This window comes from Hirundo rustica, chromosome 16 (genome assembly GCF_015227805.2).
Source record: "Hirundo rustica isolate bHirRus1 chromosome 16, bHirRus1.pri.v3, whole genome shotgun sequence".
NCBI classification, from domain to species: domain Eukaryota; kingdom Metazoa; phylum Chordata; class Aves; order Passeriformes; family Hirundinidae; genus Hirundo; species Hirundo rustica.
This window is the reverse complement of record NC_053465.1, coordinates 13224942-13239123: the sequence shown is the minus strand read 5'-3', so window position 1 is coordinate 13239123 and position 14182 is coordinate 13224942. Positions and strand designations below refer to the sequence as shown.

The window sequence follows — 14182 nt, the reverse complement described above, 5'->3', positions numbered from 1 at the left end:
CGTCTGCTATTCATCAGAGGCAAACAATGAACTAAAAATGCTAGAAGGATTATTTTCAATTTCCCTGCTTCTCCTAACATTCATTGTCCATAATTCATTTTACCCAGAGCAAAAATGTATGGCCTGTGAGCTTGCTTACTTCCCAGATGTTTGGCCAGGGTAACACAAGACACAACACAAATAAACCAGCTTATTACTAAGCTGTAGCTTGTTTTGAACCAAAGGCTTTATCAATATTGTATATAAATTTTATCCAAGAAGCCAAATATTGAGGTGACAACTAAACCCCATCTGCTGACTGCAAGGAGATGAACTAACATCACAATGTGCCCTCCCTGTGATGCTACACACAGAGATACATTACCATAAACCATAATAGTTTGCTGCCTTTATGGGGAAAGGTCACCCACAGGCATGCCCAAACCCCAAAACCACCCTAAGCCTCAGGTACCCGTGCATTCCTCACCCCATATATAAACCTCTGGTTGAACTGCTGCATGGCTCCCTGGAGCTGGCTGCGCTGGAGCTGCCACTGCTCGTAGTTCCGGACAGACTCCAGCGTTGGCCTCTGCCACGTCGTCGTCCTGGTGAAGTGGTCAACGTAATAAATCCTCCCCATGTTGTCAACTCGGCGCTCCCAGCTTTGGGAAAAAAGACAAGCCACAGTTGTCAATAGCTGGCAGTTTCAGGGCTCAGAGGCACTTGGAGACCAATGTGGTGGAAAGGAACAGAAAGCGTGGGCTCATCAGCAGTTTTTTCTCCTTGTACCCACTGCTAAAATTATGCAAGAGCTAGAATTGTTTTACAAGAATTGTTTTTATTTGTTGCATACTATAAGAAGTTAGACCCATTCCATTTACCGTATTTTTAGGGTTTTTTGAAATAGTTTTCAACAGCTGCCTAGACACTGTCCATACTGTCCAACTGCTGCAGTTATCCAACCCAGCCCATAACACAAGTCTGCTGGTTTCTCCTAAAACACAGTGAACCCCCTGACATTTTAAGCTATTCAATACAAGACCTCCTCACACTCGGATTTGTCAGAAAAGAAAGGTTTGGGCATGGGGTTTGGTGTTTTGTTTTGGTTTGCTTTGGGGTTTCTTTTCTAATTTTCAGTTCATATGAGAACAATTCACAAAACTTGAAAGAAAACCTTTCCTCCTGTTCCTTCTTATTTCCTCCTAATTCCTATTCTAAGTAAGCTTAAGCAATATACAAGTTCATTTGCTCAAAAAACTCAACTGGAAACATGACAGGTGGGCTCCATTTATGAGACTGCCAGTTTTTGTTCTTTAATACCAAGTTCTCTTTACTATCCCACATTTTCGCTTTGTAATTCTTTACAGTGTGTGAACCATTTGAGGACGAAAAGGTGCAACAGATCAACTCTTGCATTTTTCTTATATTGTTAAAAAGTAAGAAACAGAACCAACATCACTGGCTGTTCTGATGCCAAGAGCTGGAGAAGTTTAATAATGAAAGCTGGTTTCTATGTGCATAATAAATTGGCAGCTGGGAGCCTTGAGACAAGATCAAAGGCCTGCAAACAGTACCATCGGGATAAGAGGTAACCAAGAGCATTCCTGCTCACGCTGATAGTTATGTCAGTCCCAAAACACTTTTCTGTGGTTTTGACTCTCTTTTACTCTTGGGGGTGTGTAGAAATATGCTTCTTGCTGCTGAGGACTCCAGGACGGTGTAGATGAATGTAGACGAGAGATCTCTGAAGTTGGGTTTTAGAAGAAGGGGTTTATTGTATAAGATGGGAGGCCTTGCTCAGAGCCGCCAGGCGCAGCTGTAGCATGGCCTTGGAAGGTGGGGGTAGTGAGAGATAAGGAAATTCCAAGAGCAAGATGCAAGAGGTAAACAAAGAGATAAGAGGAGAGAAGAAACAGAAGAGACAGAAGAAACAGAAGAAGAAGAGTGAGGCCCACTCTCGCAGCCCCCTGATAAGGGGTCTTGAGGTGGGCTGTAACAGGGTTGTGCCAATGGGGTTACAGATACTTGATACTTCAGGGGGGGTTACATGTGTGGGATGAATCATACATTGGGGGTTGTTTTTGCAGGCATCCAGCAGCTAGGACATCTCAAACATCAAAACTTACTTTCAATTCTATCTCAGTTACAGGTTTCACATTCTCAGAATCTAAGCAATCATATTTATAGGGCTTTCTGGCTTCATCCTTCCCAACAGGGGTGTCTACTGTCTTTAACTGAAATCTGTTTCTCGCTCAGTAAAGATGTACTTGCTTAATCTTTGAGAGGAAATTCAGATTTGGTTATTTTTGACATTCAGCTCTTTTCCGTATGCACTCCTTGGAGACAACCTGGAGCAACTGGGTTCACATTTCTATACTCAAATATCTGTTCCAGCTTTAGCAAACTCTCAGGCAAATAATTCCTGAAAAATCCAGACATCTGAGATGATTATGGCTGATCCTGGCTCACCTTGGAGGAAGAGGCTCTGGCCGATCCCACGTTGTTCTTTTCTCAACGTGATCCACATAGTACACTCGACCATGCTGGTCTACTCTTTGCTCCCAACTGAAAACATATCAAAAAGTTTAAGCTTCCTCCAGATCAAATTAATCTACAGCATAAAGATGAGAAACATTTGTTTTCATAAAATGCTTATTTCTAAACAAAATGCTTTAAAACTAACGCTAGGCTCATAAGATGCACTAGAACAGGGTGCAGCATAGAGTGGTATCATTCATATTAAGAGTGATTATACGTCAACTAAAATAAAAAAAAACCCCACCCATTCTACATGACCACATTTCTCAAAAACAGAAGCTCAAGTTCATGCCTAGATGTACAATTTTAGCAAAATTTTGTATTCAATATCAACTGTATCAATAACCTGTTGAACAGAACCAACTCCAGATCATAATCCCCTTTTAGAGCAGCATTAATCCAATATATGCATATCCTCATTTTTCAGTGATCAAGTATATGCAGAGATCACCATAAGGGCACTGATCACATTTTCTGCATATGCAGCATTTGGGATAATGACTTATCCCTGGTATTTGCTTCACAGAGGAAAAAAAAGAAAAGCTATTTGCCATTTCTGTTGAAATCAAAATGATAACTGATGTTTTCAAGACCACTTTTTAATTTCTGTTATCCTGTGAGGTAAGTCAGACTTCTCCTACCTTTGGTTTAACTACCTGCAAATCAAGGCAGGTAATCCACCAATTACACCATTCACATTGGGAAGTTGTTGATTTCCCTCACTCAGAGACTCCAGAAACATTTTTGCTGTTGTTTTTTTTTTTTTTAAGTCGAGAGCTTTGAGGCAACATGCCAACCACCTGACAAATTCCACATGTACCAAAAGCACAGCAGCTACTCTGAGGAGATGCAGTATGAAATCCAAGTCTTCAGGACTGCAACAGCAGCTTTTCTTCTCCTTACCCATACCAATATTTTCCTACCTGACTTTATTTTAATTTGAAGACAACAAGCTGCCACACCATTTTAAACCTATGTTTCACATACACGGGAACATATGATAAATAGCAGAAGTTATTCTTTCCTTGAATGCTTGAAGACTGACCATACAAAACAGTAATAAATCCTCCAAATTCATACTGGAGGGTTATTGTGAGGCAGCAAAAGGCAGATGTTATCAATGATTTCTTACACCTACTGTAAACAAAATAAAGTAAAACCAGAAAAATCAGCACACACGGGGAGAAAGAAGTCATTAAACCCATACCCAGGTGGAAGAGGACCTTGGCTGACTGTAGTAAGGGCCTGAGGTGAAGGATTTACTGGCTGGACTTGTCTCGACACTGGAGGAGTGGTGAGTGCAGGAGTGGCAGGAGCTGTGGTTGCGGCTGTTGCCCCCTCAGGGCTCTGCTCTGAAGGTGTATTTGAGGCTGTACCTGCCAGTGATCCTGCACTGGCCCCATCACTTTCTATGGAGGTGGATGAAGGACCATTTGCACTTGCTATGATGTCAGAGAGAGAAGAGAAAAAGCCTTTAACTGACATTTATCATCAATCTGTTGTAGAAGTTACACGTTACAAAAGCAAACCTGCCAGAATTGCTGTTTCCACAGCCACGTTTTGCAGATCAAATAAAAACTAAACAGCAATTCTGTTTCACTGTAAAAACGCTTCAATCCAAGAATGGTCATCAACAGCATTTTGACATTTCCGATAAATATTTACCTTGTCTGCATTCTGTAAATATTAAATTATGATTGAAAATTACTTCCTTGCACTACTGAATTAATTATTTTCCCTTTATTATTTGGAATAATAATTTCAGTGATGATAAGCACAAAATTTTCAAGATGAGATTTGATATTGCATGGAAAGTAACAATCACAATGGTAGGAGAGGACAGACAGTCTTTAAATGTTTTCGGTTTTATCTTAATGCCATTTGGTGGGTGGGGTTAGAAGTTGAACATGGGTCAAATCTCATTAACTAATTGCACTGGAATAATCTTTTAAAGTAATTACTGCATTGCAGGACCCATCCAGACCCAGCATTTATCAACTGTAACAATGAGACTATCAAAACATTGCATTGTATGGGGGTAAAGGAATTACCCCAAAAACACCAAAAAACTCTTCAGAATTAGTGGCCTTCAGGTAGTTTTTAAGTAACTAGATATAAAAAGTCTATCAATTTCAGCAGAGAAGAGCAATGAATGTTTTAAGTGCTGCAACTTCACAGAATCTAACTGCAACTGTAGAAAACACTAACTTGTATCTCAGAACCCAATATTATCAGCTTGAGGAAGTTCTGTGAGTCCTTCAGTGGATTTCATGTCACCCTCAATGGGTGCCTTAATGCAGCAGCAGCACATGTGCTCTCCTGGTCCCAGCTCCACTCTCTGTAGCACCGCCACTGACTGCCACCACCCCATCGTAGATGCGGGAACAAGAAATTTCCAGTAACAACGGAAACAATGATTAGCAACAGGTACCGAATGCAAGCTAAAAACTACTCCTTCAGAAATGACCTGCCAAAGAATTTACCATCAAAAGCGCAGTTAAACATTAAGAGAAGAAACAGTTATGTTTGCTCAAGGAGTGCCCAGCCCCATGGACGTACCGGCGACCGACGGGGGTCTGCGGGGAGTGGGGGGCGGTGGCCTGGCAGGCCTGGGAGGTCTCGCAGGTTTGCAGTTTCCATTTGTGAGTAACGGAGAGTCACTGCCATTAACAGTCTTGTTTTCACTGGAAGCAGCATCCTCACAGTTTTCAAGGCCATTCGAGTTAGTCCTTTTGTAGGAAAAGACACAGACAACTGCTCTAGTAGTGCATGGGTGACATGAAACTTTGCAAGTCACAGAATCATGGATGAGTTTGGGTTAGGACAGCCCTTAAAGCTCATCTTATTCCAGCCCCCTTCCACTAGACCAGGTTGCTCCAAGCCCCATCCAGTCTGGCCTGGGAAACTTTCAGGGGGGTTGAAAAGACACATGAAAGACACTAGGATGCAATAGTTACAGCTAGGTGAGATTCCTAATATTCACAGTAATTCCAAGTATCTACACATCTGTATAAACACACTCAGAGTTTATCTCCTGAGGTACTTGAAACCTCAGTTGATGGAAACATGGTGAAATAGATATATATATATATAACACCTGTCACCAAAATCTCCCCTTTCATTTCCCAGTTTCATACACTTGCCCTTAGGTCCAGGCTCTGGATTTTGCTGCTCAGCTGCTTCTGCCCATGAATCCCTGATGAGATGAGAAGCTGACTAACACCTGAGAACAGCCTGTGTGCCTTTATTCCACAGGGTTGGCATATGCTCAGAACACACAAAATGCTATGAATTTTTAGAAGTCTTACTTAGCATACATATTTTTTCCTCTAAACTAAATTCTGGAACAGGCTGGAGAATTTAGGGCTAAGCATTAAAGTTCTGACCAACAGTTATGAATATAAACTGCTCACAAGAATTAAGAAACTACAAAGCAGTACTGACCCATGCTGTGCTGTTCACTTACACCTAGCTGAGTATTATTCTGATATATTTGTAGCTCCCTAAGCAGAGTTAGAGCATTTTATTTCCAGAATATGTTGGGCAAAGCAAAAAGGTTGCCAGCCAAAATTCTAGTGGATTTACAGGTCGAGCACATAAACCATCAGAAATAAAGGAGGAGGTTACAATTTCATACCAATACCTCTAAAATCACATTCCTTTAAATGTACACAAAATAAAACCCAGTAGGTAAGGCTAAGTAAATCACAAATCATAAAGGACCAAGTAAAATCATATTCATTTAGCTTCAATATCATGGTCAAACACACTTTTGCTCTATACCGGGTGTGGTGCATGTAATTCATACTATGCCAGCCCCAAAGTAAATGACTCTGAAAGTGGGTCTAAATCATTAGTGACCTCAAGTCCAAAAGAGGTTCAGCCCCAGTTTTTCAGCCATTTCCCCCTGGTCTTTCACGTCATGCCCTTGTAGCAAGTTGCTTTCCTGATCATTTACATGATTCTCACCATGACCACCAGATGCCCCCTGGTTGATACCAAAACTGAAAAATTACTACTACTGTTGTTATTATTCTAATATACACTCAGGTATTCTGAATATCCAGACATCCAAACATTCTTTCAAACACAAAAAGGAAACAGAAGAAAAACAAACTTTCATGGGAAGCCTTCAGATAACGTAGCCAAGAATACAAACTATTAAAAAAAAGTGAAATTTAGCCTGGCTACTCCAGATGTCATCCAGAGTGCTGTGCCTTGTACAGATCCTTAAAATACTCATGCTGGGAACTAATTAAAGTAACATGGTGCTGGGCACACTCTTATCCTACCAGGCAGGAAGGTTCATAATCCAATATCAGCCTTAGTGCACTTTAAGTGCCAGATAGCTTTTGGGATCTTCTTAACAAAGCTAAATATAATTCTGATACCTCCATGATATAAAGCAAACCAGGGTAAAAACAACCAGTGCCATTTGTTTGGGGTTTTTCAAATATATAATTTACTCTGGGTGATCACTGGGAGAAGAATGAGGAACACAAAGGGAAAAAACCAAAAAGATCAGTCAGGTATGGAGGCAAAACTGAGGCCAAACAATGGAGCTGAGCAACACTTCACAGTTCAGTATTTTTGTTTAAGGCATGCTCAGATCTTAGCAGAGACTGCTGCAGGGCATATTCAAAATTTTTTTATTGTCCTCTTTACAAAACACACAATTCCTCTTTCAAAACTGTGAATACTAAAAGGCAGAATAAAAAAAAAAAAAAAAAAAAAAAGAGGAAAAAAGTCTTACCGTGTATCACTCCTTACTCTGGAGCTTTCACTCTGTGTAGGACCTTAAATACCAGGAAGAAAAAGACAACAGAAGCATAAGCAACACTGAATAATTTCCAAGGAAAGCAGCAGCCTTTTAATGCTCACACTTCTTTCAAGTACGGAGGTGAGACACTGTGTGCTGCTTATCTACTGGGTTTCAAAGCTGTACATATTTTGCATGTCTCTATTTGTGTGAGTGAGTACAATTTTTTTTAATCACTGCCACTGTAATACTTCCACCTTATGGAAGATGTAACAGGACATTATTTGACTGTATGAATATTCCCAAACACACACACAGTTTAATAACACTGTCTTTCTAGTAGTACAAAGCAGTGTTCATTCTTTTAGGTGGAGCTGGTTTTTCATACTCTCTCCCTTTCAGTGATGGCAGGCAGAGCAGAAAGGGCAAAAACTTCACTAAAATCTCCTCTCTGGTTGGCTGAGGGCTTTGTTTTCTGGGGCTCTCTAGCCCAGACCCTTCCACTTCTCAGTAAATTATTAACATAAAGGCATTGAAGGAGGTACAAAATATGGCTGTACTCCAAAAGCATTACAGCAGCTCAGCCTAGATTTGCAAATGTTTTGCAACTGCTTATTCAATCAGCTTGGAAATATTTGCCTTTTGCGCCAGCATTTGCAAACTTTGAATACGCAGCACAGAACTGCTCATTCATGTAGATAGCACCAATACTTTATTTCCATAGACTTAAACAAATGTCATTAATAAAGAAATCAGTTTTCAGTTCAGGTGGGTACTGTGGACAGACCTAGGCCAAAGACAAGGATGTAGTCACAGTAAGGCTTAGGATAATGTGCTGTTAGTGGACTGTGCAAGGAAGGAATCAAATCCCAACAAGAGAAAACTTAAAAGCAACTCCATAAACAGTGTGTTTGCCTGAAGTGCCTTTAGTCTGTACAATGTGCCAGACTACTTTAACATTTAACTCCTTCCTTATGAGCTCCAGTCCCCTGATTATCCAGTCATCTATTATTGAACTTGGGGCTTGCTGTGTCCAGCCCAACCCCATAAATAATACTCAATTCCACTACCTGCGTGACTTTTCCCACTTTTTTCTCAGAAGGTGAACTTTGGGGAATCCAAGAAAGCACAGATGAAAATCAAGTATTGCATAGGAGGAGAATTTGGTACTTTCACTAAGTAATTCTATCCCTACACCTCAGCCCTGCTCTGTAAGTCCCACAAAATCCCAGCATCTGGTTTTTACTTACAAATAAAATTCCACACAGTCTGTGCAATTGATCCTTTTACAAAATGCAAAGAATATGGACTAAAAGCTTTAAGAAATAATGGTTACAGAATTTGTGTATTAATTCAATTTTTCTATGATACTCAGATGAAATTTCAAAGCAACTACCTCTAGAACTTTAAAAGCTCCTCCACAACCCAGAAACCTAGAACTTGCCAATTAAGTGTCCAGCTGGTCACTACTGCAGATAGTCTCTCTTGCTGCTTTCTAGGAAAATAACTCTTACCTAGTTCTACTTCTCTATGTACAGTATTTCAGAAATGCTCCACTGTCCTGCTCCAAGTGAATTAAAATTACCTTTTTATTTTACTGTAATTAGATATTTTACATGTATTCAAGTTTTCAGTTTAAGAAATTGTACACACCAACTAAACAGAAAGTGGATCCCTCTCTGCAGTTTTCCACAGGGAACTAAATCTAGGAATACATTTATTTAAATGAGTGATTTTAAGAAAAATTAATATAAACCCATGTCTCCTAGTAAGCAGAATACTTATTACTAGGATGATGATGAGATCAAACCAACTTTATATTTTTTCTTTTTATGATGCTATTAAAATTCAGGGAAGCTAGAGGCTTTCATTAACATTTGGGATCAGTAGATAAAAGTTTGCAAAGTCCTGAAAGTAAAGATGCTGATCTGGTTTTTGTTGCAGTAAGGCTGAAGGTCTTCCCTGTGAACTATGACTCAAACAAAAATTCATGAGATTTCTGATCTCTATAAACAGAAAATTACAGAAACTGCTATTATTGGGCTTTTTAAAAGACTGTGTTAAAGCTTCCCCAAAAATGGCTTTGCATAGCAGACCTATGTAGATTTGGACTGAAAGTTACTTACTTCTTGTACTTGAGGATTCCCCATTGGTCAGGAGCTCGGAGTCGACCTGCATCCCATCCAGACAGACTGACAGATCTCCCACCACTTCTGCTGGCTCCCTGTCACCAACAAGGTGCAACGTCACCACTACCTGCTCCACTGCAAAGAACAAGGAACAAAGGGAGCTCATCTTACAGCATGAGAAAAAAGGGCCTTTTATTCAAGAAGCCAATTGCAAACCTCAATGATCAGGGGGGAAAAAAAAACCCAGACACCCCTCGGAACTACCAGCTCTGCCTCTCCATTGTTTTTTATGTGGTAAAACTGAGCATTTTCACATATCATTAGAAAGTTATTGTTTCGACAAAAAGGGCAAAGCTGGAGCATCACCTTGTTGCTGCCTAGAAAGGATTATCATTACAGCAGAGATTGAGTCTCACATTTCTACATGAATTAATGCACCTGCCCTCAATATAGAGTTAGGAAGTGTAATTCACTTTATCCTTGATTAAGAGCAGATATTATTTCTGTCCCCTGACTAAAAAGCTTCACATTTACCTAATGACATCCAGATTCACATACAGAATGTGAACGTTTTCCATCATGCCCCCAGACCGACGGTATATTCAGAGTTTTCAGTGAAACAGAACTGTAAATAAGCATTCTTGCTGAAAGGGTTTGAAACAAACCCCAGCGAGCTCCAACAGGTGCCTGGTGTCAGACAGCAAATGCACTGATCCACAGGGATTTTCACCCAGATTCAGCAGGACAGAGACTGCCAGGAGAGCAGCTCTCACTGCTGTCAACATTCTCCATCTGCAACACCCCTGTGTGAGAGCTGGGGAGCCAACACCCCTTTAATAGACGGAACAGAAGGACAGCACAGAGCTCTGTGCTGCAGCCCCATGAGTGCTGTAATGGCTCTGTAGAATTCTGTATTTCTCCTTCAAGCTTCCCGGGATGCATATACTGCCCAAAGCCTAACGAGTTCCAAGATCAATGAAATAATACAACACACCCCTGTAGCATTATTTAGAGCAAAAATAACTTTACACATTTCCTGTCTAGCACCAGTCCCAACCAGTTTTAATTTTTAAGCTACGTAAAAGGAAACTCTTCTGTTTAATTAGCCTTTCACTCAGTCTTGCACACACCAGCAAAGTGAAAAACATCTTGCTTCCAGGGATCATAGCAGCCTGTGTACAATCAAAAAAGATTACTCTGAAAAAGTAAGAGGAAGCTCATAAAAGCAACCAGAAGCACCAAAAGGAACCCTCAAGGGCCATTTCCAAAGGTGCACACAGCATTCATGTCCACTAACAGATAAATCCGAAGGTAATCTGTGGCATTCTGAGGTACCCTCCCCCTTGGACTTACATTTCATACTGTTGGATTTCAAAGTCTCATGGATATCCAGAGCAGCACTTCCCAGAAGGACGTCAGACTTTAATGTTTGATGGCTCCAAACTCGAAAGTTTAATTTACTTACAGGAGTGACAATTCTGAAAAGAAAAAGTTGAACACTGTTAGGGCATTTGTTGGTGGGCAAGGGGTTGAACTGAGCCATCTACTTCCACTGTCACTAGAAGTTATTTAAAAACAAAGAAATAATGGCGGTAACATCAAACCATTTCCAATTATCACATTCTCATGTCACCTGGATATATCATGTCAATCAAGACTGTTGAAAGACTGTTCATAGACCAAATATATTTTGTATTATTACTATTTTAAAGGAAATACAGAAAAACTATCAGCACCTCCATAGTAATACACAGTAAGTCCCGTGACAGCAACTTCAAAGTAATTTTTAGTACTGATATTCTTTTTCTATAAGGAACACTCTTACATTTATATAGTTTTAAATTATTTTTCATTGTGAGAAATGGGTACAAATGATTGCTTATTTTCTCAGTGGATAATTTCAGTTGTATATGGTTGATAAGACCAGACTTTCACAGTCTTCCCTTCAGAAGATTCACCTAACAAACTCCAAGGAGAGGAACCCCAAGAGAATCCACCCTGATTTGCAGAAGCCACTATACTTTTCCTTTTTATCCTGAATCTGAATATAGGCAGCTGTGCTAAAATATTTCCTAAAAACCAATTTACCTCACTAAGCTTCATGCAGCTTTAGTGTAATTTTCAATTAAGTTGATATACAGGGGGTGTCTGTGCTCTGCTCTTACTCAACAGGAGCAAAAACAGCCCATGTATTATTGTGTGCATTTGCACAGCACAAACCACAATCATTCCCATTAAAATAAGAAAAAGGCAAGCTTTAAAAGGTAAAAGAAAATTCTGCTCCTCTACACTTACATGCATATAAAGTGCAAAGTAAGGTAGTAAATAGTAGCAACTAAAACCTCACAGTCTACATTACAATTCGATTACAAAAGCACAGATACAAAAAAGGTTTTCCTCAGGCAATGTCCCAGGTGCTTCAACAAGAATAATCTACAATTCAAGCAAATAACAGAATCACTGAATGGTCTGCATTGAAGGGACTTACAGCCCATCTCATTCCACCCCACTTTCCACTGTCCCAGGCTGCTCCAAGCCCCATCCAGCCTGGCCTTGAACACTCTCTGGGATGGGGTAGCCAGAGCTTCTCTGGGCAACCTGTGCCAGGCTTCAGCACCCTCCCAGGGAAGAAATTCTTCCTGATATCCTATTTGGCATGCCCTTGTGAAAAGTCCCTGGCCAGTGTGCAAGCACAGACTGGTCTTTATCCCAGAGTTCCACGTGACATTAGGAGAAAACTACATTTTATAGAACTTGTGTACCTTCTTTATTCACAAATACTGGGCCAAGCAAACATCAACAGCTGTATTCATCTTTAACCTGATGTTAGTTTTGTACTAACAATTTGCATAAATTAACTGGGAATTCTGGATTTGTGCTTGAATTTAGAGGTGCACAAGACAGAGCCAACTACCTGTGTTATGGCATGGTACACCACAGTGGGACACACAGAACAGCCACACTTCAGCCACAGAACTTTTGAAAACTAACTTTAAATATGACAACAAAAATGTGCATGAGTTTTAATACTAAATTACTTTACTGTCCTTACTACTCACAGAATTAGAGCTCCTTTGACATCACACATAGTAATACAAAATATAAGCACAAGCAGTGTAATAGTTTGTAAATACCCGTTTCAGACTGCACTATATTTACTCTAAAAATTAAACAAATGTCACCACCTCATGCAATATTCCACTCCTTGCTTAAAATAAAAACACAGTCTTCAAGCTCGCTCATTTATTTTAATTTAGTTCATATAAATTGGAAAACAAAACTAAACCTACACTGTAAGATGCTGTTTCCACTTTGGACTATTTGTATTGTTGCATTTTTCTGTCTTCTTTGACTGTCCATCTACTGAGACTTCCACATACGGGCTAGGTCCAAACCATTTATTCTTTTCTTTCAGTTTTGCTGAAATAACTGTTAAGAAAGAGGAAAAAAACAGTCATTTTCTCAGGAAGATTTCAATTGCAAATAGTATTTTTCAGTCGGGTGCTTCAGTATTCAAGTGTCAGGTCATTGATGCCTGACTCAAGGAAAAAAAAAACACATTAGAAGGGTAAATTGTATTCTTGCATTCCAGTTCATTTAGACAATGCCACAGCTCACACAAACACCTAAAACATGCAACAATACTTTTGCAACATCAGACACTCTAATTAATCATAACCAGTACAAGATCCACAGAAGTGCTCAGGTGTTGAAAGCAGAAAATAACCTCTACAATCTTCTCCTGTCTATCCCCAGCCAAGAGAATTTCTGCAGTTCATGACATTGCTTGTTAAAAAGCTCAAAACATGATCTGCCTCTAATCAAGGCACTGTGGGAAACTGCCACAACTTCTCATGAAAAGAACATCACTGAGAAAATGAATTTTGTGTAAAGTTTTCTGTAGCTAAGCAAGCTTACTGAAAAGCTGAATCCAAAACCTGGGTTCCAGTAACTACCTCCTGTTCTAGCAACGACAAATCTGGACAGGACTTGCAGCTCTAGAGCTTTAATTTTGGTGGGGAGGGGGTGTGCTGGGTGTTGAATGGGGTTTTTTTTTTCGTGTTTGGGGCTTTTTTTAAGTAAAAAAAAGTATTACTGCCTGCAGCATTCCCATCTTTCCAAACACCATTGCTATGCCGCCTCCTTTACAACGTCTTCCCTGATGTCTGAGTCCCAGGTGCTCTTGGATTCAGTGGCAACACTGAACTCACAAAACAGTACTGAACACAAAGATATTATCATTTCCAGTTGGCCCCTGAATTCACTGTTCTAACAAAAACCAACTTGCTCTTCTGTGTGTTTGTTACCCGCCACAGCCTCACTACATCCTTAAAAAAGAGATGACTAATTCAGGCCCATCTGGCTAATCTCCCCAGATTCCCTTTATAGTCTATGCTCCTTTAGAGATTTAGAGAAGTAGCTTAGTATAAACTGTTCTGAACTGCTCCCAAAGAAAACTCTCTGTGTATTACAGACATCTCACAGAATTTAACTAATTTATTTTCACAAACAGCTCCCCATCCTTCCTCTCCTGCCTCCAGTACTTCTACGCTATAGCACCTCATACCTCAACATCTCTAATTATCTCAAAGACCTGCTTTGGAGCAGCAGAAACCAGCAAATTTCTACCTACTTTCAAGGTCTGTTCCTACCCAGACACGCTGAAAATTCATTTAAAACTAATGAGGGCAGCAGAATGAGGGCACCACTGAGGGTAGGGCAGGTGGGAAGTAACACCAGCAACAGTTTGCTGCAGATCATGGCTGAAGATCTACAG

The 14182-nt window shown here is 40.1% G+C and overlaps 1 protein-coding gene across 3 annotated transcripts in view; it reads right to left on the bottom strand.

Moving 5' to 3' along the window:
• ITCH (itchy E3 ubiquitin protein ligase) overlaps positions 1 to 14182 on the bottom strand; it is a 57888-nt gene that overhangs the window by 17721 nt on the left and 25985 nt on the right. For all 3 annotated transcript variants that reach the window (XM_058422690.1, XM_040079831.2, XM_040079832.2), the window contains exons 3-10: positions 12696 to 12834; positions 10759 to 10883; positions 9403 to 9540; positions 7271 to 7313; positions 5077 to 5246; positions 3725 to 3959; positions 2449 to 2544; positions 467 to 641 (exon numbers count right to left, since the gene is read on the bottom strand). In XM_058422690.1, the coding sequence (XP_058278673.1) occupies positions 467 to 641; positions 2449 to 2544; positions 3725 to 3959; positions 5077 to 5246; positions 7271 to 7313; positions 9403 to 9540; positions 10759 to 10883; positions 12696 to 12834 (1121 nt within the window). The remainder of the gene's footprint in view (positions 1 to 466; positions 642 to 2448; positions 2545 to 3724; positions 3960 to 5076; positions 5247 to 7270; positions 7314 to 9402; positions 9541 to 10758; positions 10884 to 12695; positions 12835 to 14182) is intronic.